At 43.4% G+C, this 27698-nt stretch overlaps 2 protein-coding genes across 5 annotated transcripts in view; one reads left to right on the top strand and one right to left on the bottom strand.

Moving 5' to 3' along the window:
• LOC109487268 (sodium- and chloride-dependent glycine transporter 1-like) overlaps positions 1-12793 on the top strand; it is a 40086-nt gene extending 27293 nt beyond the window's left edge. For all 4 annotated transcript variants that reach the window (XM_019791250.1, XM_019791251.1, XM_019791253.1 and 1 more), the window contains 11 exons: positions 536-755; positions 2060-2192; positions 2771-2905; positions 3612-3715; positions 4049-4173; positions 4656-4768; positions 5156-5287; positions 5944-6043; positions 6499-6599; positions 7188-7355; positions 7937-12793. In XM_019791250.1, the coding sequence (XP_019646809.1) occupies positions 536-755; positions 2060-2192; positions 2771-2905; positions 3612-3715; positions 4049-4173; positions 4656-4768; positions 5156-5287; positions 5944-6043; positions 6499-6599; positions 7188-7355; positions 7937-8086 (1481 nt within the window). In that variant the 3' untranslated portion in view covers positions 8087-12793. The remainder of the gene's footprint in view (positions 1-535; positions 756-2059; positions 2193-2770; positions 2906-3611; positions 3716-4048; positions 4174-4655; positions 4769-5155; positions 5288-5943; positions 6044-6498; positions 6600-7187; positions 7356-7936) is intronic.
• Positions 12794-14286: 1493 nt separating this feature from the next.
• LOC109487239 lies at positions 14287-27453 on the bottom strand. The gene is made up of 7 exons (XM_019791224.1): positions 26741-27453; positions 25847-25953; positions 25339-25439; positions 24587-25184; positions 17179-17279; positions 15183-16862; positions 14287-14939 (listed from the first exon to the last, which is right to left on the bottom strand). Exons 1-7 carry the CDS (start codon positions 27431-27433, stop codon positions 14287-14289), a joined length of 3933 nt encoding a protein of 1310 aa, XP_019646783.1. The 5' UTR covers positions 27434-27453.
• Between the last annotated feature and the right edge of the window lie 245 nt (positions 27454-27698).

Here is a 27698-nt window from a genome sequence, read left to right as displayed (position 1 = left end):
GCTGGGCACTGGGATGGGTGAACTCTGACCCCTCATGGGGCCACTTTGAGGTGTCAGAACCATCTGCATGAGAGAGAGAATGACGATGGTTGTTTGGACACTTTTCTGCCTGCGAAGTTTGGCATCACTTGCCGTAATTTTTAGAAAAAAAAGTTGAAAGATAAGCATACTATAAACATGTACAAACGAAACTGTTAAAAAAAGTCTATTTTCAACTACAAATCGGTGGTGGTTGCAATTGGATGATGAGAGTCGGATCCAGAGTAGTCAACAACGAAAGAAAAATATACCAGATTCAAATTTAGCATAAGCAGAAACTGCTCCTTGCAGTTTGTCTTTTCGTAGATTGAAGAACAAAAAAAAATCAAAGCAAGTATAAAAATGTAAAAAGAAAAAAAAAGACATGTAACGTCGCTTGCCTGCAAATCGACTTGACACCTCCAAGTGGCCAGGTGTGATGAGGGGAGGTGGAAAAACATGACAGTGTATGTGTCCCTCCCGCACGGCTAACTCTCGTACCTTCGACTTCTCCCAGGAATCGGCTATGGCATGGTGGTAGTGTCAGGCCTGGTCTGTATTTACTACAACGTTATAATCGCCTGGACCCTGCACTTCCTCTTCTCCTCCTTCACGTCGGCTCTGCCCTGGGCCAGCTGTGACAACCCCTGGAACACGGAGAACTGCACCCTCGCCGCTAACCACTCTGCACTGGAGGAGAACGTCACACGTATCTCACCTACACAGGAGTACTGGAAGTAAGGATGCATAGCTTATACATGCGTGTGTGTGTGAGTATATGTGTGTGTGCAGGTTTTTGTGTGACTGCGACAACCCTGAAACACGGAGAACTGCACCCTGGCAGCCAACCACTCTGCCCTGGAGGAGAACGTCACACGTATCTCTCCTACACAGGAGTACTGAAAGTAAGGATGCATAGCTTATACATGCGTGTGTGTGTGAGTATATGTGTGTGTGCAGGTTTTTGTGTGACTGCGACAACCCTGAAACACGGAGAACTGCACTCTGGCAGCCAACCACTCTGCACTGGAGGAGAACGTCACACGTATCTCTCCCACTCAGGAGTACTGGAAGTAAGGATGCATAGCTTATACATGCGTGTGTGTGTGTGTGAGTATATGTGTGTGTGCAGGTTTTTGTGTGACTGCGACAACCCTGGAACTCGGAGAACTGCACCCTGGCTACCAACCACTCTGCACTGGAGGAGAACGTCACACGTACATTTGTATCTCACCCACTCAGTAGCACTGGAAGTAAGGATGCATTGCTAGTGTGTTTGTGTGTGTGCACAGTATGTGTGTATGTGTGTGTGTGTCTGTGTGTGTGTGTGTCTGTGTGTGTGTGTGATCGTATCTGCAAATGTGTGTGTCTGTGTTTGTGTGTGTCTGTATGTGTGTCTGTGAGTATATGTGTGTGTGTGCAGGTTTTTGTGTTTGTGACAAACCCTGGAACACGGAGAACTGCACCCTGGCCGCTAACCACTCTGCACTGGAGGAGAACGTCACACGTATCTCTCCTACACAGGAGTACTGGAAGTAAGGCTGTGTTACCGAATAGTGTGTGTGTGTGTGTGAAGGTGTGTGTGTATGTGTGTGAAGGTGTGTGTGTGTGAAGGTGTGTGTGTATGTGTTTGTGGGTTAATAGGTATGTGTGTGAATGTGTGTGCGTGTTTTTGACTGCAAAATGGAGAACTCACCCACTCAGGATTAATGGAAATAAGGATGCATTGCCGACTATTGTGTGTGTGTGTGCGTGTGTGTGTGCGAGTGTGTGTGTGTTCTTGTGCGCGTGTATATTGGTAGAGAATTGAGAATGAAGTTTTCAGTGAAGTTTTGAATGAAATGTGCTGGTATTTTTGAGAACGTCACCCGTATCTCACTCAGGAATACTGGAAGTAAGGATGTGTGTGTCTGTACTTGTGTGTGTGTGTCTGTGCATGTGCGTGTCTACGCGTGTGTGTGCGTTGGTGAATGTGTGAGTGTGAGCTTTCTGATTCTCAATAGTATCTAAAAATGTGACCTTTCCCCCCTTGTTTCCCTAGTAACCGTGTTCTGGGCATCTCGGCCGGTATCGAGGAGACGGGGACGGTTCAGTGGGAGCTGGCGCTATGCCTGCTGGGAGCCTGGGTCGTCGTCTTCTTCTGCCTCTTCAAGGGCATCAAGTCATCTGGAAAGGTAAACACGTCAGCTACTTCACGTTAGACACTTCACGTTAGACACTTCACGTTAGACACTTCACGTTAGACACTTTTGTTTTTACCAAGTCGTCTTCAAATGCATGGTTATTGAAGCGCATCAAGGTCATCACGTCATCCGGATAGGTAATCATGTCGGCAACTCCAGTCAACTTAGGAAGTTTTGTTTTCACCTTGTCATCTTCGGAAGTCACCTTTTAGTTAGGAAGTTTTGTTTTTACCTTGTCATCTTCGAAAGTCATCTTACGAAGTTTTGTGTTTACCTTCAAATTTGTCATCTTAGAATACATGATTTTTTGTTTGATAGTTTGGAATTCAATTCCGAGAGTATTGCTAGTGTTGCAGTAGTATGTCTGCCACAATACTCCTTTTTATAAAAATGTACGAGAAAGAATAAAATCAAATTGACATGTAGTGTGTTGTTTTGTTAGGTTGTGTACTTCACTGCCACGTTCCCCTACATGATGCTGATAGTCCTGTACCTGATGTTCTACATTGTTCTGTACCTGATGTTCTACATTGTTCTGTACCTGATGTTCTACACTGTTCTGTCTGCAGGTTGTGTACTTCACTGCCACGTTCCCCTACATGATGCTGATAGTTCTGTTCCTGCGCGGGGTTACCCTGGAGGGTGCTGGGAAGGGTCTGGTGTACTACCTGACTCCTGACTTCAGCCGCCTGGCCGACTCTCAGGTAGGGACGATCACCATCCAGCTTCAGTACAACGTTGCAGAAAATCTGCACAGAATAACAGTTCTCACCAGAATAACACCAGTAGTTAGTAGTAGTAGTAGTAGTAAGCCTTTATTTAAACTCGAAAGCTTGTTTGTGTGTGTTTGCATGGCTGGAAATACTGGGTGCATGATTGTGCACCTGAGTGCACCCAAATTTGGAGCTGTGCATACAATTGTTTTCTGTGGATGACCAGTGCACCCAAATATTTTCATAGGTTTATGTAATGTTAAATGTATTGTACACTGTAGTATACAGCATATTTTAAGTGTCAGACTCTGAGGTAGGACGGAGTGGAACTTCACTTCCTCTTCTGGGCAGTCATTCTCTTAAAAATACAGTCTGATGCACCCACAGTAGCTTTTGGAGTAATGTATGTGTGCCTGTATGTGTGAGTACATGTAGGTGTTCATGTTTTTGTGTGTGTGTATGTGTGTGTGTGTGTGTGAGTAGGTGTGTGTGGGTAGGTGTGTGCATGTGTGTGTGTGTGTGTTTGTGAAGTGACTCTTTCTCAGTCACTCATAAAAGATACAATGTAGCAGATGCTATCTGAAACATCTGAATCTTCTTCGGAGATACCCAATTCGTACAACATGTATTTTCTATACAATGTACGTGTATGTACATTGGAGAAGACATTGACATGTACTTGTAACTTTGTGTGCAGGTGTGGTATGACGCTGCCTCCCAGATCTTCTACTCTCTGGGGATTGCTTTCGGCGGGACCCAAGTCATGGCCAGCTACAACAAGTTCAACAACAACACTCACAGGTGAGAAACAATAACACACACAGGTGAGAAACAACAACACTCACAGGTGAGAGGCCTACAGAGAATCCGCAGCATCCACAGTTTCTTTTAAGAAATATCGTTGGAAAAATAAGCGTATACGTAGTAAATTAAGCATAATACACCAGTCAGCTTCAGGGTAACACAAAAGCAAACATTCGTTTATCTCCCAAATCATTGCCTTGTTTCCAGGGATTCTGTGTCTATTGCACCAACTAGTAATTGTTTTCTTGTGTATCATTTTACCTGGATGTTTTTCCTTAATTGACATGGGATTTTTTCGGTAAATCTGACACGCTGCCTTGTTGTTTTCAGGGATTCTGTGTTCATCGCGCTGAGTAACTGCTGCACCAGTGTGTTTGCCGGTGTTGTTGTGTTCTCCATCCTGGGCCACATGGCTCACAAGCTGGACATGGACGTCAAGGATGTGGTCGCAAACGGTACGCAGGTTTTAGCTCAAAGGTTCCTCTGTGTAGGGAGAAGTCATCATGAAGTTTGAACTGTAATTTCCAACTCAAAAAATTGGCCTTAGGCTGGAGTATAATAAAAAATTTAGCTTTGTCAAGGCATGAGCAATCCACCGCTTCCGTGATGTCACACAGATAACACACGTGACTCCGTGAGCCCACTGCTCATAAGGTTGCAGAAAGTTTGCTGCACTGCCTGTCCCTGTTGAGGGATACTTGCCTTGATATAGATGCCTTCTTGAAGCCCCATGCAGATATATTGCCCTTCTTCCTGTACATATCTTAAATGTGCTGAGGCGCGGAAACTTGCTTGATTTTTTTCCCTTTCAACGCCTGAAGAGGAGAAACCATGTATGGATGTAGTAGAATGAAATGTATGTAATTTTGTTGATACATTCTCTAAGGCAAAACAAGAATGTAATATGCTCACTGTCATATAACCCTTCCCCCTGTAGGCCCTGGCCTTGTGTTTGTTGCGTACCCCGAGGCCCTGACTCTGCTGCCGGTCGCCCCACTCTGGTCCGTCCTGTTCTTCTTCATGATCTTCACTGTAGGACTCGACACTCAGGTGTGTACTCAGTTTTTACGTTTGTGTATGTTTTGTGTTTTGTTTGCTTGTGGTGCTGTTGTGATTTCCACATCCTAGGCATGTCACACGTTGTTACTCAGTCATTTCTCGGTCAGTTTTCCGTCTTTTTTGTCCATAGTAAGAGTAAATTCTACTTTTACCCCAACCCTTAGTGAGGTCAGACAGTCATCTTTGTCAAGAATTTAACAAGACTTATTTAACTAAAAAAACTCTTGATCTGTAGACTTATATTAACTGGAATCTCTGACAACTTCTCAATTTTTGTCCATGTATGCTTTCTTGCAGTAAAGCTATCTGCATGGATGTGTATTTTTTGTCCATTATAGAGCAATTTAACCAAACCTCTCTCTGTGTTTCCCCCACTAGTTTGTGATGCTTGAGACCTGCATTACTGGCATCTGTGACGAGTTTCCCCACATCATGCAGAAGTACAAGACATGGGTGCTGCTGGTCGTGTCTGTCGCCATGTACCTCCTCGGACTCACCTGTGTCACCAACGTAAGTTAAACCCGTCTATATTGACCAAACTAGCATGTCTGAGCAGCAGCACAAGATTGAGAGGTTGGACTAAACGATTTGTAAGGTTTTTGCTATAGTACTTTTTGTCAATTAAAAGCTGTCTATCAAAATGTGCCTTTAACCTGTCTATACATGTACATGTATGTCATTGTAGTGTGCATAGTCCAGTGGTTTTAGTGACCCTGCCTCAGGACCAAGAGATTGGGAGATCAAATCCTGATAGTTTGCTTTCCTGGCATGCACGCTATATTGGTGGAGTGAGGAAAGTCGTGATAAGTGCCTTTCCCTAGGAATATAACCTGTGACCTCTTATATAAATATGTCTGCTCACCTAGCCACTGGGCCATTAGATACACACATGTACAACAATGCTTGGGGTAGGGTACTCAAGAAATTTTTGCTCAGCTGGATAGAATTTCATAGCTATCCAGTTTCTTGAGTAACAGTTTTCTCATGTGTAACATTACATGCATGGATGTCTAACCTTCATCGATGTTACTTGGAGTACATGTGTATCGGGCAGATGTTGATATCACCATCAGTGTGCAAGCACGTGTACTCCTCAAAAGATGGGGAACAACAGATGCTAAACCGGATAGACAGGTAGTTGAAGTTTCTATGCTATCTCTTCCCAGGCCGGCATGTACTGGCTGAACCTGATGGACTGGTACTCAGCTGGCTTCTCCCTGATGGTCCTGGCTTTCTTCATGTGTGTGGCCATCTCATGGGTGTACGGTAAGTTCTGCCGAGTACTCACTTCAATTCTATTGAAATCTTAAGTATCTGTATATCCACCCATTTGTGTAACGCACTAGATTGAAGGTACTCGGTGCAGCAGCTAAGTGTTGTTTAAAGCTATCTATGGTTGGTGGCAGCAAGTTGTACTCTACAATATGTCTAAGAAGGAATCTTCCTTATCTGTCATTGTTGGTCTCAATACTTCAGAAGTTTTCTTTGACACGATTACATGCAATGTGACCACCTCTAAATTAATTTTTGTTCGCAAAGGTGATTTTATGAACTCAGATACAGATTTTTTACTCATTCCAAAATGAGTAAATAGTGATTACAATTACTAAACAATTTAGACTTAAAAGTGCCCAATAGAATTTTTCAGTGTATTTGTACAACCCTTTTTCAACACCATACTGAAAATTATTGACTTATTTTTCTCTTCATTTTTTTGCCAGGATTCCAGCGCTTCTGCAAGAACGTTCAGGAGATGATCGGCTACCAGCCCAACTACTACTTCAAGATCTGCTGGGCTGTCATCTCTCCCATGGTCCTACTGGTACGTACATGTAGCACAAGTTGTAGTTGTTATTGTTGTAGTAACTTAGTTACTGTTGTGGTAGAGTTGCTACTGTACAGTAGTACAGAAACTGTAGTTACTGTTACAGTTACTGTAGTAGTACTAGTAAAAAATGTAGTAAAGTAGTAGTAAAAAGGCAGCAACGAACAAAAAACTGTGGAAGGCAATGCCGGCCGGCCTCAGTGCTAAACACTGATATGCACTAAGAGAGAGAGAGAGAGAGAGTAGTAGTAGTAGTGGTGGTACTGATACTGTAATTCACTTTATGTTCACGGTAGCAAAATTTCACGGTCTGAGAAAAATGGACATGTTCACGTAACTATATGTTCACGGTGGTGACAAGTGCAGGAACAAGAAAATCCAGGAATTATTTGTTAACTGTAATGATAAGTTCACTTTACACAAGAGACAGTGAAAACAGTGAACTTATCAGTACAGTGAACAAATCAGGAATTACAGTAGTCAGTCATCTCTTGTGCTCTTGTTCAAGTCTGAAATAGACTCTGAATACTAATTAACCAATCATTGATCAATCAGTCATTTGTAATTGTTCTTTCCTCTCCCTAGTTCATTGTAGTGTTCAGCATGGTGGTGCACGTGCCTGCGTACTACGGAGACTACCAGTACCCCGGCTGGGCCATCTGTATCGGCTGGTTCATGGCTCTGCTGTCCATCATTATGGTGCCCCTGTTTGCGGTTCTCGCCATCCTCAAGGCCAAGGGCAGCTTCATGGAAGTGAGTTTTTGGTGATGTTGTCTTTTGCTCAATATTGTCTTACATGTGACTTTGACTCAGATGCATGCAGATCTTACGTGTACTTGTATTCTTGTTTTTTTTCTTAAGAGCTTTAACCTTCTAGATTTAGAGTCATTTTCTGTGGTCTGACTTTTGAAACTGTTTAAAGTTAATGTCCAATTCTATGTAAACAACAGAAAGGATTTCAGAGACTGCAACAAACTCTCAGCTCCCTCCATAGCACCTACATGTACGCTATACCTGCAAATTGTCAGGCGACTGGGGTCCATCTGTGAAACTGCTCTTTCCAACAGCTTCCTGAAGCCTTGTAGAGGCTAATTCTGTACTAGGATGTATAGAAAGCAGTACTACATTGTGGGATGTGTAGAAAGGTTTGCAGAGACTATAACTAATTCTTGGCTCCCTCCTTAGCGGCTATACTACATGACATTGTATGCCTGCGAGTCGTCCAACAAGTGGGATCCATCTTTGAAACTAGCTACATTTAGTTCTGCGTAATCACTAGGATTTGTACAGTGAGGATCAATTAAGACTCTAACTAACTCCCTTTCCCTCCGCAGCGGCTACGCTATGCCTGTGAGTCCTCAGACGACTGGGGTCCCGCCCTGGTGAGCACCAGCAGTGCAGAGTCCTCACAGTCGGAACCGGAGAAGAAAGTTCCCCTCCAGGACACAGAAGGAACAGGCAACTCCTACATCTCCACCATCTAGCAGGCCAACCCTTAAAACCCGCCTAACACAGGGCTCTAGCCGGCAACCAGTTTTTCCTCAATCCCAGGGACTTTGTGGCGTTTGCTGGAAAAATTCTTAAACCAAACCGTCAACTTCCTTCTTCGGTCATCCTCGTCATAAGGTGTAGCAGGAGAAGTTCTGTTTTCGGTTCTGTTTGTCAGTCAATGCAGACAGAAGTTCAGGTCCTTCTAAACCAGTTTCAGATTCTATGAGTCTTTGAGAGTTGTGGTTAGAAGACCGATCCTCCTTTTCACATCCGGAGTCTGTCAACTTTGATGGACAAAATTGACAAAAATTTTGGGTAGAAATATAAAAAACGTCCAAAGGACCACCAACAATCACTCTTATTCCCATGATTTGCCTCTCAAAATGTGGGAAATTGCATTTTTAAAGGCTTGGAAATCCAAAAATTTGTCCCCGGACCTCCAAAATTGCGAGCACTCTTCCCCCAAGTCCGATGACCAAGTCCAACCTGGGTTGACGGAAAAAGATTTAGAGCTGGCTAGAGCCCTGGCCTAACACCTGTGAAAAGAAGTACCTTACTCCTGATATTACTATTTGAGGATAATATATTGCCTAGTTGATAAGGATGTTCAGATTTGCCTACTGTAGAGAGTGTGTTTGGATGGGTGTGAAAGCAGACACTTGGCTTCAAGAATGCCCCCCACCCCCACCCCAAAAAATGTTATTGGACCCAAAACAGAAACCTTTTCAGTACTATTGGTGCTGTTTTCTCTGCAACAGTTTAGAAGTGAGCACTTAAGACTTCAAAACCTTTCAAAGGGACTCAGGATGTGTTCATACCAATTTGGACAGCCTAAAGAATGCCCCCCACCCCCACCCCCAAAAAATTGTTATTGGACCCAAAAACGGAAACCATTTTCAGTACTAGCGGTGCTGTTTTTCTCTGCAACAGTGAACACTTAACTGTTCGCAAACCTTTCAAAGGGACTCAGGCTGTGTTCATACCAATTTGGATAGCCTAAAGTTACTTACAAATACTGGATACTACTACTACCACATGTACCAGAGTCTATACAAAACAATATTTTACATTTGGATAGTCTACAAAGACTGGATACTACTTCCACAGTCTGCAAAACAGTGTTTTTCTTAAAGTCTCTCCCTGTCCCCTAATAAGGAAGGCATGAAATGTCTGCTTGGTCGTTGTGTAGTCGTGGAAGCCGCTCTGCTCACTTCTGGTTCACCTTGAACTTGTAAGTTCCGAACCCCCCATATTGGGGTGACCCTTGGGTAGGGTGTCGTCCAGAGATTGTTCGTTTCATGTACATTAGTTCCTGATTTTTGTTTATGGTACAGTAACTGTTATGTACACTGTTTTCAGTGTACAGTGAGCTAATATCATTACAGTTAACAAATGATTCCATGGACTTTCTTTTTCCTGCTCCTGTCGCCACTGTGAATAGACAGTTCAATGAACATGTCCATTTTTCTCAGACCGTAAACTTTTGCTACCATGAACATAAAGTGAATTACAGTACTTCAGAAAAAAAACTTCTCAAGGCTCTGCTGAGAAACTTAGAGATTCCCACATTCCTGTCATTTTGGGCTTTGCAGCAGAAGTTAAAGATGATGGAGAAACTAAGAGAATGTACAGTTTGGACCTACAGTACTTTTTTGTGAAAATAGTCAAACCTTGTTTGCACAGTGATGAGACTTGGCTTTCATTACTAAAGCATTTTGAGCATTTCCAATCCGGTAAACTTGTTCGAAGACAAGTTTTGCGCTTCTCGGTTTTAAGAAACTCACAAACGAGCAAGAAATTTTTTTATGCTTGCAACACTTCAGTGAGTTCTTCGAAGCATGTTCCTACACTTGTCCTGGACGGCACCCTCCCCAAGCCTCTATCTGCGTACTACAGAAATAGCCTTTATTTTGTGGAAAGTGTACCTCACTAGAACCAACCCTTAAGGTTAATTAGCTGGGTGTGTTTAAGAGCACTTAACGGCACATAATTAAGTAATAGGGAAATGAAACAAAACCAGGGTCCAAATGTTAAGTATTAAATAAGGGTGTTTGAGTGTGTGATGTGGTTGTGACAGGAAAACACGTAAATCTTGGATGTTTTTTGTAAGGAAATTACATGTACTTGAGGATGACCTGTATATGATAATTATGCCTGTTTCGCTGCATACATGACCACAGTCGTGGATTGCCATAACATCTTCTCTATGAAGCTTATATTTTTTCGTATCACAATCAGCACGAATCATGGAAATGGCATCGGAAGTTTCTACTAGCTCGTGACAGAATAGTAACAAAAGTATGTTCCTTTGCCGCCAACATTCAACTGATTTGTTGGGAAAGCAACAGAAAATGCACTTGTCGAAAGCAGAATATTGCCATTATTTATTTTTCTGCTTAACAGCTTGCTTTCTAGTTATGTGATGTGGAAAAGCTAGATGCTTGCGAGCTTAAGATTAGTGATTAAAAGTGGAACTACTGTATACTACATCATTGCAGAATGTCTTGCACTTATGCGGAATGATTGTCAGTAGTAGTTCCTTACCTCATATGGAGCAATAATATAACACCAAGGCTTTGTACATGTACATTGTATTTAGATGCAACCCTTTGTACATGTACTTTATGTGGTTGCAAATCGGCTGCATTTTTGCTCTATGAGGGTTTATGCAGCCTGTCGCTGTGCCATAACTGCATTATGTATTAATTACTGTATATATACGTGGGACTTGCCCCATGTTTGACATGTGGTCTGCATTTTGTACTTTTAAGATGAGCCCGTCAATGTGTAGCATGGAAGGTTCATCTGTGTAAAGCTTTAGCTGCTTGCTGCAACTTGTCTTGGAACAAATCCTGAACACAAAAGCACTTGGTTGCACCCAAAATTTTTATAACCTTTGCAAAACAATGAGTCGATCTGTTGCTATTTTGTATTTGTTTCGTTATTTATTTATCTATCTGTCAATCCACCATGCACATTGTGCAAATAACACATGGGTATAGCAGTGGCACATCTGTTCCAAGTATGAGTGTTGGAAGATGCAGTTCAGGATTTGATCCAAAAGGGGCCAACGCTCTGTAACAAATTGTTTGTAACCACTTTCTGTTGCAACTTAGTCCACCATGGATAGTATGGCTACGTCTTTGCAGTGTCCATCGTCAGCTTTAGCTGCTTTGTTGTAGCCTCCACCAGGTTTTCTTGGGGCACAGATTGTAGAATTTCGTAAAAAAAAGGGGAATAGTCTGCCAGAAGAGTCAGTCTCTATGGTGGCTAAACTCCCATAGTCAATTATTCTCCCTATTGGCTAAATTTTACTTTTTTTGAACCCACTTTGTTAGCCTGGTGGAGACTAGCTTTGTGAAATGTGTCTTCTGTGTTTTGCGTAACTCTCCGTCTTTTGTTTTCCCTGCTGTGTTTCTTTCTGTGTGTCTCGCCCTTCCCTTCCCTCGTCACCAACAGGGCAGAAGGAGAGGTTGGTCCCGCGAAGTTGGTCCGGTCACCAGAGAGAGCGTTACCGAGTGGCCATCGAGGCTTACATCTGACCTCGTCTGTAACCCAAACTCTCTGTCCAGAGTCCCTTGCAAGCAACTTGTGACTCTTTGTTGTCTACGATGTCTTGTCTTCTTTACTTCCCTACTTCTTTACACCCTTAGCCTTCTGAAGGTTAATCCTAAGTACTCCACCTTTTTACCTCACGGTTTCGCAGGGTTAACCATTTGCTTAACGTTGACCCTTCCGTGCCATGTCTATCTGTAGTGTGTTAGTTACTAGTAGTTTTGCTGCTATCCTCTTTGCATCCGTAAGTAAAAGCACGGCCCATTGCTGGACATTGGCGTTGTAGTAGTTTTGGACACTTTTATGCAGATGTACACATTTGTTGCTTTACCGCTGTTGCCAAAGTTTGTCTCGGTTGCAGATACTTGTCACATGGACAGATGTATCAAAGAGGATTTGCTGTATTTTTTCTTATTTTATTATTAAGTTTGCATTTTTGTATGTCGTAGGCAGCTTTCAGTGTAAAGAATTTACCTCTGCATCCACTCCATTGTAAAGCTTTTGATAAGGAATATGTGCTTAAGTACAGTTTTAGGAGAAGTCCAAGAATCTTGTCCATATTCAATATGCTGGAAAAATAAGTTGTGATGTAAAACACCAAAAAAATCAAGAATTGTGATTGTAGAGTGTACAATTCCCATTTCTGAAATTGATGCAGGTACGACTGCATGGCCTTATAGTAACGATGGTGGATGATTATACTCAAGGAAAATTTCTATCTTTAAGTAAGGCAGGTGTTTGTATATATATTGAAAGATTCTACCTTTAAGAATTGTGCTGAAGGTACCAAAGTTTGGTCACTTGGTCCTTGTCTTACAAAATTGTCTTTGTGACTTAAGGTTCTGATTGAGATTCTGACAAGAAAAGGGATCAAGAACCAAGTGACAGACTTTGTGTTGCCCTTAGGAAGAATTTAAGAAGTGAATTGTACTTAAAACATTCTCTGGTGTTGCAAGCTCTAGATCAAGTATGTTGCTTACCTTGTTATGTATTACTGCTCAATGCTTTGCTAGTGGAAGCTATTATAGTGTATATGTTGGCTAAAAAGTTTATTTTTGAATGCATGGCAAGTCTGAGTCTTTCTGTAACAGGCACCATTTCTATGATCAGTGGTAAAAAGGGTTCTCTGTGGATGGATTGTAAAATGATGGGTTGTTTGATGACAAGTTTAATCTAGTCAAATTGATTTATTTATTTACGGTTCTTTTGTAATTCAGAAATGAAGGTTTTGAACACTCAAGAAAAGGAAAGTTGTTTTAAAATCCCTTGACATGTCTTTTCAACTAGGCTTTGTTTTCATCCTGGAAAAACAGACAAATTATTCATCTGAATTCTGTCGCCTACGAACTTTAATGAGATTTAGTGAAGTTGTGTATTTTATGACAAAAAGACTCAGACTGTCATCTGCTGATCCGAATCATTCCTCTTTGCGTTTCCCGAGATGTGATCAGTTTGAAGTATTTTTGAAAGCTTTTGTTGTTAAGATCGTTGTCACTAGTTTGTTGCAATAAAAAATGAGCACAATATGACTGTTGTTTTCTTTCGACCTTTATTTAACCTTGAAATTACAATTCGACCGTGACCGCTTTTCAAACGTTCAAGGGGAGAGGTAAGGGGTCCCAATAGCATATAAATACAAAATTAACGTATTACAATATTTCAAAGAAGAGTACTTTTCAAAACTTACACAAGATACAGCATCGTCTCTATCAATTCAGTCCTACCAGTCCTGACCAATCCCGTAGTAGATTATTGTAGCATGTTCTTAAATGCTGCCACTGAGGGTGCTTTTCTTACATTTGGTGGTAAACTGTTCCATGTCGTTGCACCTGAATACGCTATCAATCTTTTGTGGATCTACGCTGCTGTCTAAGGAAAGTTAAGTTCTAAGGAGTAGGTACGTTTGTGTGTATCCATGATAGGTTGACAGCACGTGGGTGGGAGAATGACAGGAGGTCAGACATAAAAATGGGGTGAACATGAAGGACCCAGATCTAGTAGCCAGCAGGAATTCAGATCGGTTGAGTCGGACGAATTTGAGTGAAATTGAAGCCAAGTTTGATTCCGGAACACTGCTAACTTACATTGTACTTCAGGACGGTTGGCGGTTGTTTTGCTGACTTACGGTCGAAAACCAGCCAACTATGATCGAACCTCCCGAACGCTTTGCTAATGATTTTTGAACATTTTGAAACAATCGGCAGTTGCAGTGGAACTGTTGCCGAATCAGCCGAACGCTGGTGTGTGAAACACAAGCTCCTTGTCCGGCGCTTAAGGAGCATTCCACCCCAGGGTGGCGGACTAACTAGGGAGCCGGTGAAAAGCGAGGATCAGTCAGACTAGCCGAAGGCAAGCTGACCAACTCCTAACCAACGTTTGCGGGTGATCGGGAGACCAAATTCGTGAATGTGTGACAGGAGGTTCAGGTAAGCCTCCTTTGGAGGGAACGGGCGCAGACAGCTTGCTTTGGGCTTAGTGGCCCACTACTTGTATTTAAAAACTTTGTTTACACGTACGTGAGGTAACATCAATAAACTTATATAATGAGACGATATGGAAGACAGACTGTGGATGTCTCGTAGTGTCTCCATCTAGTTGACTATTCTTGATTGTCGATTTGTGATAAAACGGCTTTACTCTAATCACTGGTGGCCTTTTTACATAATCGAATGTTGTCCAGTACCGCTGCTATGTGGGGATGTTCCGGGTTGTCCCTGTAGATAACTTTCATCATGTCCAATGACAGCTCGTAATACCTCATGGCTTTACTGTAGTCTCCAAGTTTTCCCCAACAGTTTCCAATGTTACAAAGTGAATACGCAATGTCAGGATGTACTCTGTTTTCACCATAGATAGCTTTCATCATCTCCAGTGACTTTTCGTGATAACTGATAGCTTTCCCCTGACCGCCAAGATCACTCCAACAGTTCCCAATGTTGTTCAGTGAAGAAGCAATGTCGGGATGTGGCGTTGTTTCACCATAGATAGCTTTCCTCATCTTCAGTGACTGTTCGTGATAACTGATGGCTTTAGTCTGATCGCCAAGGTCATTCCAACATGCTCCAATGTTGTTTAGTGAAGAAGCAATGTCGGGATGTGGCGTTGTTTCACCATAGATAGCTTTCCTCATCTTCAGTGACTGTTCGTAATAACTGATAGCTTTCCTCTTATCGCCAAGGTCACTCCAACATGCTCCAATGTTGTTTAGTGATCCAGCAATGTCGGGATGTGGCGTTGTTTCACCATAGATAGCTTTTTTCATGTTCAGTGACTGTTCGTGATACCTAAAAGCTTTCCTCTTATTGCCAAGGTCCCTCCAACATGCCCCAATGTTGTTTAGTGATGACGCAATGTCGGGATGTGGTGTTGTTTCACCATAAATATCCTTCCACGTCTTCAGTGAGTGTTCGTGATAACTGACAGCCTTTCTCTGATCGCCAAGCTTATTCCAACATGCCCCAATGTTTCCAAGTAACGAGGCAAATGTAGGTCCATCAATGGTATTTCCAATGCTAAGTGCCCGTTCGTAGAAGCTCTTTGCAGTCTTATAGCCACCGCGCCAGTAAGAGGCACTGCCTAATTCATTAAGTATTTCGAACTGTTTTTCCTCGTCACCACCCGAATCTTTCAGAGCTGCCTCCAGGTGACGACTGGATGCATCAAACTGCAACAGCTGCAGTGTTATTTTACCCTTTGCTAGAGATGAGATGTCAAAGATTCGTGTTGGGAATATCGTTGTCGTTGGATTTTCCTCTTTAACTGCATCCACAATGCATCGTTTTAATGGAATGGCAGTATAGTAGTACCTAAAAAGCATTTTTGAGTCTGGTATGTAGAAAACTGATTCAACGAAAGTGTCATCTATGTCATGTTTGTCCAGTTGGACTTTCATCTCCGTGAGAGGAGACAGTCTGTCCTTCTGTCCTCCGTTGGCAATGTACGTTCTTAACCGTAGCTCCGCTGAGATGCTGATCAGTACAGTCAAGTGGTGGGCATCTTCGTCACTGATCCGCTGTGTCTTGTGTAACTCTTCTATCATTCCCCACACACTGGGGATCGTGATACCGCAGCAAATACTCAACACATCAACGGCCACGCTGGGAAAACGGTAGATGTCTTTCTTGACATCCAGAAGTTGGTCCGTTGGTTCAGCATTCACTATTTGCTGAATATTATCCTTTAGCATTAGAATTGCTGACAACCGTGTAAGAACTGGAGAACGGTCGACGCTTTTGTTGACTTTGTCCGTATACTCATCCACCAAAAACTCATCCCCTGTCAAGTAGGTCACCCGTCTGAGGATGTCTGACAGGTGATAGCCTTCCGCCAGGGCGATGTGCAGATGCTGATATTCCGCCAACTTGGCAGGAGTCTGGATAAGACTAACGGGAGGTTTGCTTTTGGTTTCGTCTCTTCCAAACGGAGTCTTAGAAGCCCACGGCATGAAGCCGTCGAAGGCGAAGCCGCGAGGTGTGACGGAGTCGAAGAACCAGTCTTTCTCTGAGTCTTCTGAGAGAAAGTCGTTGAGTGACGGGATGGCCATGGCTGGGAGGATGGTTTCCCCAAGGTTGATGACTTTTAGATGTAAGTAGTGTGTGAGATTTAGGAAGTACCTCTGTGTATCATCATCATCATCCTTCCCCTCCTCAATCAGAATGGCGAACTCCAGGTCGGAGTACGGCGTCACCAGTTCTGTGGCCTGTGACCCCAACCCGGTGAAAGCGTACTTACAGGGAGGAGGTCCGAGTTTGGCGATGCATTCATCTGTCAGTACTTGGATAAACTCTCGTCTTCCAGCTGTGATGCTCTTGAACAAGTTCTTGATTGCTTCAGCTCGTTTGGTCTCCACCTCTCTCACGACGGGATCGTCTTCATCATACTGATAAGGGTTGTGTTCCTGATGAATTGTTTCGAGCTGAGATTTTGCACAGGCGCGCGAGTTGTCCAGTTCCTTTCTGTGATCTAACGCGCTGCTATACGGACACGGTTCACAGTCAAGGTTACAGGTGTTTCTAAGAAACTGCCTTTCTGTTTCTTGCAGTTTCTTTATCATGTTTTGTTTGTCTCCATCTGTTCTGGCTATGGAGGCGTTATACAGAGCTGCCGCCTGTGTGAATTTCCTACCTTCTCCTGTCCGCTTACCTCGCTCGACGTAGACGTCACCCAACCTGCACAGACAGTCGGCTTCTTTAGCCTTGTTGGGTTTACTGCGATCTGTAGGTAGGAATTAGAAAAAATTATGGGATGGGTCAAACTGATACTTTCATGAATGATATTTATGTGATGGAGATAGTCACATTAAAATTTACAAGTCGAATTGTCACTTGTAAAACATGATATCTATAGAAATTATGAATGTCGGAAGATTTTCAAGATAGAGGAAATTACCTTAAAATATCTTAATTGTGCATTTTAGACCTTTCTTAAGAAATTTTTTACTTAAAAAAAACACAAAAAAATTAAAAAAAAATTTGAAATTCAATGATCAGCCATGCATTAATTGTGTTTTCAAGGAACGTGTATAACAGACCGTGAACCAGCTTCAGGGCGGCTGCTAGGTTCTGCTCTGCTGCGTCCAGGTCTCCATTTCCCAAGTCACGGTCTGCCGTCAGGATGTACCTGCGGTAGGAGCTAAACAACGAGAGGTTTGAAGCAACTTTAGTTTTCAAAGGTGGCAAACGTACAACAAAGTGTTGTACGAAAGGGATATTATGCCAACCATATATTCTTACGGAAATCTCTGCAATCTAGTCACAAATCACAATTATATATAGTAATATTTAATGACGTGCGTAATAAATATCTGGCTACATTTCCATATGACGTTGATTAATTGATCATTAGCATTCCCATAACCTGGTTTTATCAGGTCTAATATTATGTAACATTCCCAGTCATGAAATGTTTGATACAGTTTGATACAGAACTGATACATGGTTTTCTTTTTTAACTGGGAGGGGGATCAGACAGTTTATGCCTGTCCAATATGCGAAAAATGTAGTCTTCACTAGCAAATATTGTGGTGTGGTCTTTTGTTCCTCTCAGGGCGTATAGATCTCCTTTTAACGCACGGGCATGTACTTGTATGTGTGATTATTTGTATCACATTGTCGGTAACCATATCTGCACGTTGCGTGCAAGCTGCCCCATGGGGAAGGCCAAACCCACCATACCTGAGCAGAGACACTCAATAGAGAATCCCCTCAATTGTGTAGCTGTGTATAGGCAACTGGCAATAAAACGTAACTAAATATTTTATAAGCCATCTCCAATACAGCTACGTGCTCACGAGCCCGGCCCAAACATGGGCGTAGACACAGAAATGCCTTCTCATTGCTTCCGAGCCACTGGTTTCTTTGTGTAGCTGACAATCGGTAGTAACGTAAATATTTTATGAGCTATCATTAACATGTAGCACACTGCTCACATACTTTTAGAGTATTTGCCAATCAAAAGGACCAAACATACATACATGGGAACACGCCGCATTCCGTCCTCAATGACTTCTTCTAAGGGCGCAGCTGAGAAGGGAGTGAAGTTGCTCTTCCGTCCCCTCAAGTCCTGTCGTTGCATACGTGTCCATCTCTACGTAAAGGTCATTGATGAAAGAATATGCAAGCAATCTTATCATCTAATTTATAATTGAACGAATGGTGAAAGGAACAGGACCTGATGTGATCTCTGAACAACCCAAAGTTAAACGTTGTGAGAAGGCTGCAGCTAGTTAGTAGTTTGGGCATTATGGTCTACACTTCAGTCTTCTAATAGACCATGAATAGTAAAAATACATTTACAAATTCTTGAAATATTAAAATATGAGACACAAGAAAACGCAAAGACAGTTACACATCCTGGTACAAACTACGGACACACACAAACGTATCTCATCTATCCCCTAATCTAATTATTCGACCGTTGGGGAGACAAGACCTCCACCCTTCTCGGTATTCTGTCCTTCCTCACGTTTCAAGTTAGTATCGTAGCGTAGTTACAAGGTCTTCAGTGTGCTAAAGCTGCTATTAATCTAGGGGAAACCGTTCTTATCTCATCATGAGTGATCTATGATTCTCCAAATTGCTGCTAGCTATGGCCACTCACCTTTATGTTTCTGATGTCTTGTCTGACTTTTGCAGTGTGCAGTAAGCGGTGAACAATGACAACTGTACCATGGACGTTGTGACACCGCGCCAGTGCCCTGTTGTACAGAGCAGTAGCTCTGGTCAAGTTTCTAGTGTCTCCAGTTTCTGTTCCTCTTTTCAGGTACACGTCACCCAGACTCTTGATCGCTTCTGTTTCTAACATGCTGTCGTCGTTTACTATCGCCTCTACCATCACCTGTGCGTATCCAACCAGCAAAGATTCTGTGTTACCTCCGGTAGCCCGTCTCTTGTCCAGGGCTTGAAACCTTGCCGCTACCTTTGCAGGTGTAGTCGTCTCCTTGTCTGTAGTTGGCTGTTCTTTACCCTGTGACGACACCCCTTGTAAAAGCCTCTCCGTGTAGTGGTAGCGGTGTTCTATACCATCTGCCTGTTCTTCATGGTAACACCGCACCATAGCAGCAATGTAAAGCGCCAAGGCTGTGTTGAACTTCCCCACGTCCTTCCCGAGTCTACCCTTCTCCACGTTCACGTCGCCCAGAGTTTTGAGCAGCTCCACTTCCGCCAGTCTGTCCGTGTCGGCCATGGCGTCCACCAGGGCACGGAGGTAGCCTGTCTCCGCCCGGGCTAGTCCGTACCTCCTGCCCTTCTCGTCCGCCTCACGGAGTTTCTCACACACCCGCAACATGGCGAGCTTCTGCTGAGAGAACGTCTGTGAAACACACTATTTTTTTCCTTCGCTCTCTGTTCTATTTTTAGGTGCGTGACTCACGAACAAAGAAACGTCTGGCCAGGTTTGTTTCGCTTCCGGGGTTTGTCGTCACTTCCGGGGTTTGGCACTGTAACCGTCATGGTTCGAGTATTTTGCCACTATGTTGACACTGTCTACAAGATAGAAGTCGTCCCAGCAGGCACGTGACTCATGGACTGTACCTCAAGCAAAGTAAACTCAAGTGGAGGGGAATACTGGACGGTTTCAACCGCCACAACTGGCGCAGTCGGTAGCGCGTTCGGCTCACACCCCAGAGGTCGCGGGTTCGAACCCTGCCCATTTCACCGATCTTGTGCCCTTGGGAAAGGCACTTGACACGAATTTCCTCACTTCACTCAGGTGGAAATGAGTACCTAGCTTCGTTTAGGGGCGTCCGTCGGATAGGACGTTAAATGGAGGTCCCGTGTTTGGGAGAGCCACACCCCATGCACGTTAAAGAACCCACCGCACTTATCGAAAAGAGTAGGGGATCTTCCCGGTGTGAGTGGTTCAAAACCTTACAGCCCGGTCTTACGCAGCTTTTACATGTACGCACATGTACAAAACTGGTGTGTTGCGCCTGAAGGCGGTTTAACGGTTATGCGAAACAAACAAAACTGTTATAATGGACTTATCCTGCTAACCAACCAACCAACCAACCAACAAATAAACAAACAAACAGACAGGTGATGACACTGTAATATATCCCTGATGGAGGTAAGATCTCCTGCCACATGTGGTAGTCGGAATATCGGGGATAAACAAGACCTGTTATGCGATACTGTCAGCTGGTGAGAACCCACATAAGGATAAGTCTGGTGCTGTCCTTGGTGCTGATCGTGCCATTCCGTGGGTACCAGCTAGATGGTGCGTCGACACAGTAAAAATCACTTCTAAATAGGCACGATTCACGGCAGTTATTGGTCCTTAACAGTATTCAATAGACAGCTATGGGTGTGACTGGTATGTATGTAAATAACTAAATACAGTGTGTGTGCGGGGGGTGGGGTAAAGCCTTTGATAAGGAATATGTGTAGTTTTTCTGTGAATCTTGTCCATATTCCTTCAATCTGCTGGAAAAATAGTTTGTGATGGTAAACAAAATCAAGAATGTGATTATAGAGTGTACAATTTCCCATTTCTGAAATTGATGCAGGTACGACTGCATGGCCTTAAAGTAACAATGGTGGATGATTATACTCAAGGAAAATTTCTATCTTTAAGTAAGGCAGGTGTTTGTATATATATATTGAAAGATTCTACCTTTAAGAATTGTGCTGAAGGTACGCAAAGTTTGGTCACTTGGTTCTTGTCTTGTAAAATTGTCTTTCTGACTTAAGATTCTGATTGAGATTCTGACAAGAAAAGGGATCAAGAACCAAGTGACAGACTTTGTGCTGCCCGTAGAAAGAATTGTGAATTGTACTTAAAACATTCTCTGGTGTTGCAAGCTCTAGATCAAGTATGTTGCTTACCTTGTTATGTATTACTGCTCAATGCTTTGCTAGTTGAAGCTATTGTAGTGTATATGTTGGCTTAAGGTTTATTTTTGAATGCATGGCAAGTCTGAGTCTTTTTGTACAGGCACCATTTCTGTGATCAGTGGTAAAAAGGGTTCTCTGTGGATGGATTGTAAAAAAACATGATATTTTCTCTGATGTCAAATTTGGTTGATTTGTTTATTTACAGTTTACTTTTTTCTGACATTTTGTAATCCAAAAAAATTATTTTAATCAGCACTAGAAAAAGATTTTGAACACTCAAGAAAAGGAAAGTTGTTTTAAAATCCCCTGACATGTCTTTTCAGCTAGGCTTTGTTTTCATCCTGGAAACACAGAAATTATTCATCTGAATTCTGTCACTGAAGAATTCTGTCGCCTACGAAATTTAATGAGATTTAGTGAAGTTGTATATTTTATTACAGAGAGACTCAGACTGTCATTCGCTTATCCGAATCATTCCTCTTTGCGTTTCCCGAGATGTGAGCAGTTTTGAAGTATTTTTGGAAAGCTTTTTTTGTTAAGATCGTTGTCACTAGTTTGTTGCAATAAAAAATGAGCACAATATGGTTGTGTTGTGGATCTGTCCTGTTTCAAAGGAAAATTTACTGTTGAGTAGGTTGGTTTGTATTCATGACAGAGCAGGTTGATAGCACGTGGGTGGGATAATGACAGGGGTCAGGCATTAGAAATGGGGTGAACTTGAAGGCCCTATATCTAGTAGCCAGCAGGAATTCAGATCGGCTAAGTCGGACGAATTTCAGTGAAATTTAAGCCAAATTTGATTCCTGAACACGCCCCGAACACTGCTAGCTCAGGGTAGTTGGCAGGGTTTTTCTTTTGTCTTTCGGTCGAAAACTAGCCAACTTCGATAGGACCAAGTCAACTGCCTGCTGCGATGGAAGATATAGAGCGAAATGGAAACAGACAGTCATGGGGAGACTCGGAGTGAGTGGTGATAGGACCTCCCGAACGCCTCACCAATGTTTTTTTTTCTACATCTTGAAACATTCGTCTGCCGCAGCCGAACTGTAGCCGAATTTGCAAAACGCCATGGTTGGCGGGCGTTCGGCTAGCGTTCGGGAGACCAAATTCGTGAATGTGTGACAGGAGCTTCAGGCAAGCCTCCTTTGGAGGGAACGGGCGAAGACAGTTTGCTTTGGGCATAGTGGCCCACTACTTGTATGAAAAAAATAATATAAACTTTATTAACACGTACGTGAGGTAACATTAATATAGTTGATGGGGCGATATCGGAAGACAGATTGGGGAAGTCTCGTAGTGTCTCCATAGTTAACTATTCTTGAGTGCCGATTTGGGATGACTAATAATGGCTTTACTCTAATCACTGGTGGCCATTTTACATACTCGAATGTTGTTCAGTACCATTGATATGTAGGGATGTGCCGGGTTGTCCCTGTAGATAACTTTCATCATCTTCAGTGACTGTTCGTAATACCTGATGGCTTTACTGTGGTCACCGAGTTTTTCCCAACATTTACCAATGTTATTTAGTGATGCAGCAATGTCGGGATGTGGCGTTGTTTCGCCGTAGACAGCTTTCATCATCTTCAGTGACTGTTCGTAATAACTGATAGCTCTCTTCTGATCGCCAAGGTTATCCCAACATGCCCCAAAGTTGTTTAGTGATGAAGCAATGTCGGGATGTGGCGTTGTTTCGCCATAGATAGCTTTCATCATCGTCAGTGACTGTTCGTAATAAATGAGAGCTCTTCTCTGATCGCCAAGGACACTCCAACATCCCCCAATGTTATTTAGTGTTAAAGCAATGTCGGGATGCGGCGTTGTTTCGCCATAGATAGTTTTTTTCATCTTCAGTGACTGTTCGTGATAACTGATAGCTTTCCTCTGATCGCCAAGGTCATTCCAACATGTCCCAATGTTGTTTAGTGATCCAGCAATGTTGGGATGTGGCGTTGTTTTACCATAGATAGCTTTTCTCATCTTCAGTGACTGTTCGTGATACCTGATAGCTTTCCTCTGATCGCCAAGGTCCCTCCAACAAGTCCCAATGTTGTTTAGTGATGATGCAATGTCAGGATGTGGCGTTGTTTCACCATAGATAGCTTTTCTCATCTTCAGTGACTGTTCGTGATAACTGATAGCTTTCCGCTGATCGCCAAGGTCCCTCCAACAAGTCCCAATGTTGTTTAGTGATGATGCAATGTCAGGATGTGGCGTTGTTTCGCCATAGATAGCTTTCCTCATCTTTAGTGACTGTTCGTAATAACTGATAGCTTTCTTCTGATCGCCAAGGTTATCCCAACATGCCCCAATGTTGTTTAGTGATGAAGCAATGGCGGGATGCGGCGTTGTTGCACCATAAATATCCTTCCACGTCTTCAGTGACTGTTCGTGATAACTGATAGCTTTTCTCTGATCGCCAAGGTCACTCCAACATACCCCAATGTTTCCAAGTAACGAGGCAAATGTGGGTCCATCAATGGTATTTCCAGTGCTAAGTGCCCGTTCGTAGAAGCTCTTCGCAGTCTCATAGTCACCGCGCCTGTAAGAGGCACTGCCTAATACATAAAGTATTTCGAACTGTTGTTTCTCGTCACCAGCCGAATCTTTCAGTGCTGCCTCCAAGTGACTCATGGATGCGTCTAACTGCAACAGCTGTAGTGTTATTCTGCCCTTTGTTAGAGATGAGGTGTCAAAGATTCGTGTTGGGAATATCGTCGTCGTCAGATTTTCCGCTGCAACTGCATCCACAATGCATCGTTTTAATGGAATGGCGGTATAGTAGTACCTAAAAAGCATTTTTAAGTCTGGTATATAGAAAACTGATTCAACTAAAGTGTCATCTACGTCATATTTGTCCAGTTGGTCTTTCATCTCCGAGAGAGGAGACAGTCTGTCCTTCTGTCCTCCGTTGGCAATGTACGTTCTTAACCGTAGCTCCGCTGAGATGCTGATCAGTACAGTCAAGTGGTGGGCATCTTCGTGACTGATCCGCTGTGTCTTGTGTAACTCTTCTATCATTTCCCACACACTGGGGATCGTGATACCACAGCAAATACTCAACATATCAACGGCCACGCTGGGAAAACGATATACTTCTTTCTTTACATCCAGAAGCTGTCCCGTTGGTACAACATTTTTTATTTCACGAATGTTGTCCTTCTCCTTTTGATTAGTATTCGCATTGCTGACATCCGTGACAGAGCAGGAGAACGGTCTACACTTTTGTTGAGTCTGTCCACATACTCATCTACCAAAGACTCGTCTCCTGTTAAGTAGGTCACCCGCCTGAGGATGTCTGACAGGTGATAGCCTTCCGCCAGGGCGATGTGCAGATGCTGATATTCGGCCAACTTGGCAGGAGTCTGGATGAGACTAACGGGAGGTTTGCTTTTGGTTTCGTCTCTTCCAAACGGAGTCTTAGAAGCCCATGGCATGAAGCCGTCGAAGGCGAAGCCGCGAGGTGTGACGGAGTCAAAGAACCAGTCTTTCTCTGGGTCCTCTGAGAGAAAGTCGTTGAGTGACGTGATGGCCATGGCTGGGAGGATGGTTTCCCCAAGGTTGATGACTTTTAGATGTAAGTAGTGTGTGAGATTTATGAAATACCTCTGTGTATCATCATCATCCTTCCCCTCCTCAATCAGAATGGCGAACTCCAGGTCGGAGTACGGCGTCACCAGTTCTGTTGCTTGTGACCCCAACCCGATGAAAGCGTACTTACAGGGAGGACGTCCGAGTTTGGCGATGCATTCATCTGTCAGTACTTGGATAAACTCTCGTCTTCCAGCTGTGATGCTCTTGAACAAGTTCTTGATTGCTTCAGCTCGTTTGACCTCTACTTCTTTCACGACTGAATCGTCTTCATCATACTGATAAGGGTTGTGTTCCTGATGAACTGTTTCGAGCTGAGATTTAGTACGGGCGCGCGAGTTGTCCAGTTCCTTTTTGTGATCTAACGCGCTGCTATACGGACACGGTTCACAGTCAAGGTTACAGGTGTTTATAAGAAACTGCCTTTCTGTTTCTTGTAGTTTCGTTACCATGTTTTGTTTGTCTCCATCTGTTCTGGCAATGGAGGCGTTATACAGAGCTGCCGCCTGTGTGAATTTCCTAACTTCTCTTGTCCGCTTGCCTCGCTCGACGTAGATGTCACCCAACCTGCACAGACAGTCGGCTTCTTTAGCCTTGTTGGGTTTACTGCGATCTGTAGGTAGGGGAGAAAATGATACCAACAGTTATATTAATGCAAGCTCGCAGGATCATACTTGCATCCCAGCGGAGGGCAATGTTCAAATAACACAGGGTTTGCAAACTTTGATTTTTAAGTTCGTACAAAGAAAATGAATAACATTACAGACCGTGAACCAGCTTCAGGGCGGCTGCTAGGTTCTGCTCTGCTGCGTCCAGGTCTCCATTTCCCAAGTCACGGTCTGCCGTCTGGATGTACCTGCGGTAGGATCTGAACAACGAAACGTTGATGTGAAACAAACGTGTTTAACAGAGGTTATATCTGCACTATAAAAGCAATAGTATGCAAAGCACCCATTAGTATTGTTACATAAATCTGAAGGACGCAATACCGATGTCACACAAAGTAACATTTAATGATGCGTGTATACTACTAGTACATTTCTTTCCATTTACTAACGTTGCCTAACTCATTGTTAGCGTTTCTATACCAAACATTGTACAGGTTTCATAATATGCCACATTTCTATACTTACTTACTTACTTGTACTTGTACTTACTTTAATTAGTTATATACAAAATATAAAATGGTCCTACATGTATATTCATCTATTTAATATTTACTTGGACTGGGAACAGCACTTATTACATTAGACAAGGAAATATGAAAGCACTAACATGTCATCAACTTGACTGGTGGTTCCGTCGCTAGAGGGCGCAGCTGAGATGGGAGAGAAGTGGCCCCTCCGTCCTCTCACGTCTTGTCTTTGCGTATGTGTTGCCCTCTGCGAGAACCGGTAGGAAATCTATATGGTAAACAGCTGGTACTGTAATCCACAAATGACCTTAGAACTTCATCGGTCGAAGGTAAGCGACCTGACATTGATTGTTAAGCCACCTTATATGTTGCTGTAATGTTTTGTTAGCCTCTACCAGGCGCCGCAAATTGATGGAAAAATAGTAGAAATTGGCCGAAATATAAAAGGGATAGTATACCACAGAAGATCCCGGGCCATAGAAGATCCAATTCGCGACCCACGGTACTATTTTCCCAGCGATCCGCGGTGCCTGGTAGAGGCTAATGTTTTGTCATGTCTTGTCAGCAGGGTAAGCTTTTGTAATAGCCACTGGCTAGTTGGGCTGTCCTGGCTGTGAGGGTTGAACAGCCAAACCGATAAATGAAAAAAAACGAATGACCTAACATGACCCAAGCAAGGTAAAGGCAAACGTTTCTCAGGCGAGTTGTTTATTTGAGCATCATTTAACTACAACAAAGTACAAGGGCGAAGTATGACACATTCCAGATGTACACATTGCCCACCAACAGAAAATACATTGTTGTTCTTAATAATCCAGTACAGGTCAACCCATAATTTTGTTTAGGGAATTAAGCAATGAAGTGAATAAATCAAGAGGTTGGTATTACTCCTGACCTCAGGCGACACTATAAGATGTTTTGCGAAAAGCGACGCGAAATGCATGACGGGAGATAAACAAACCCAGAAGTCGAAACCCGGAAGTCTAGTCAGCATGGCGAGTTCGTCATGCTCAAGTAAAAATAGAATCCCTCACCTTGCGTCTTGTTGTGGTGATGTCTTGTCTGATTTTTGCGGTGTGCAGTAAGCGGTGAACAATGACAACTGTTCCATAAACGTTGTGACACCGCGACAGTGCCCTGTTGTACAGAGCAGTAGCTCTGGTCAAGTTTCTAGTGTCTCCAGTTTCTGTTCCTCTTTTCAGGTACACGTCACCCAGACTCTTGATCGCTTCTGTTTCTAACATGCTGTTGTCGTTTACTATCGCCTCTACCATCATCTGTGCGTATCCAACCAGCAAAGAGTCTGTCTTACCTCCGGTAGCCCGTCTCTTGTCCAGGACTTGAAACTTTGCCGCTACCTTTGCAGGTGTAGTCGCCTCCTTGTCTTCAGTTGGCTGTTCCTTACCCGGTGACGACAGCCCTTGTAAAAGCCTCTCCGTGTAGTGGTAGCGGTGTTCTATACCATCTGCCTGTTCTTCATGGTAACACCGCACCATAGCAGCAATGTAAAGCGCCAAGGCTGTGTTGAACTTCCCCACGTCCTTCCCGAGTCTTCCCTTCTCCACGTTCACGTCGCCCAGAGTTTTGAGCAGCTCCACTTCCGCCATCCTGTCCGTGTCGGCCATGGCGTCCACCAGGGCACGGAGGTAGCCTGTCTCCGCCCGGGCTAGTCCGTACCTCCTGCCCTTCTCGTCCGCATGACGGAGTTTCTCACACACCCGCAACATGGCGACTTTCTGCCACGAAACCCTTCTGTCTTTTACCGGTTTCACTTCCTACTGCTTGCGTCAACATCACGTCATCTATCAGTTCAAAGTTCGAAAGGTGAATACACTGTAATCTCCAAGCAGATACGTTTGGGGGGCTGGGGACGATGAAATTGGCCACCTGAGTTACCATTTGCACCCTTATGTGGCGTATTGGGTACTGCTTGGTCAATTTGATACCGTGTTGCCAATTTGATACTGTATATATTGCAGCTGCTATTAATAT

This window comes from Branchiostoma belcheri, unplaced genomic scaffold (genome assembly GCF_001625305.1).
Source record: "Branchiostoma belcheri isolate BF01 breed outbred unplaced genomic scaffold, Haploidv18h27 scaffold87, whole genome shotgun sequence".
NCBI lineage: Eukaryota > Metazoa > Chordata > Leptocardii > Amphioxiformes > Branchiostomatidae > Branchiostoma > Branchiostoma belcheri.
The sequence above is the reverse complement of the archived record's forward strand: the minus strand, read 5'-3'. Positions and strand labels throughout refer to the sequence as shown.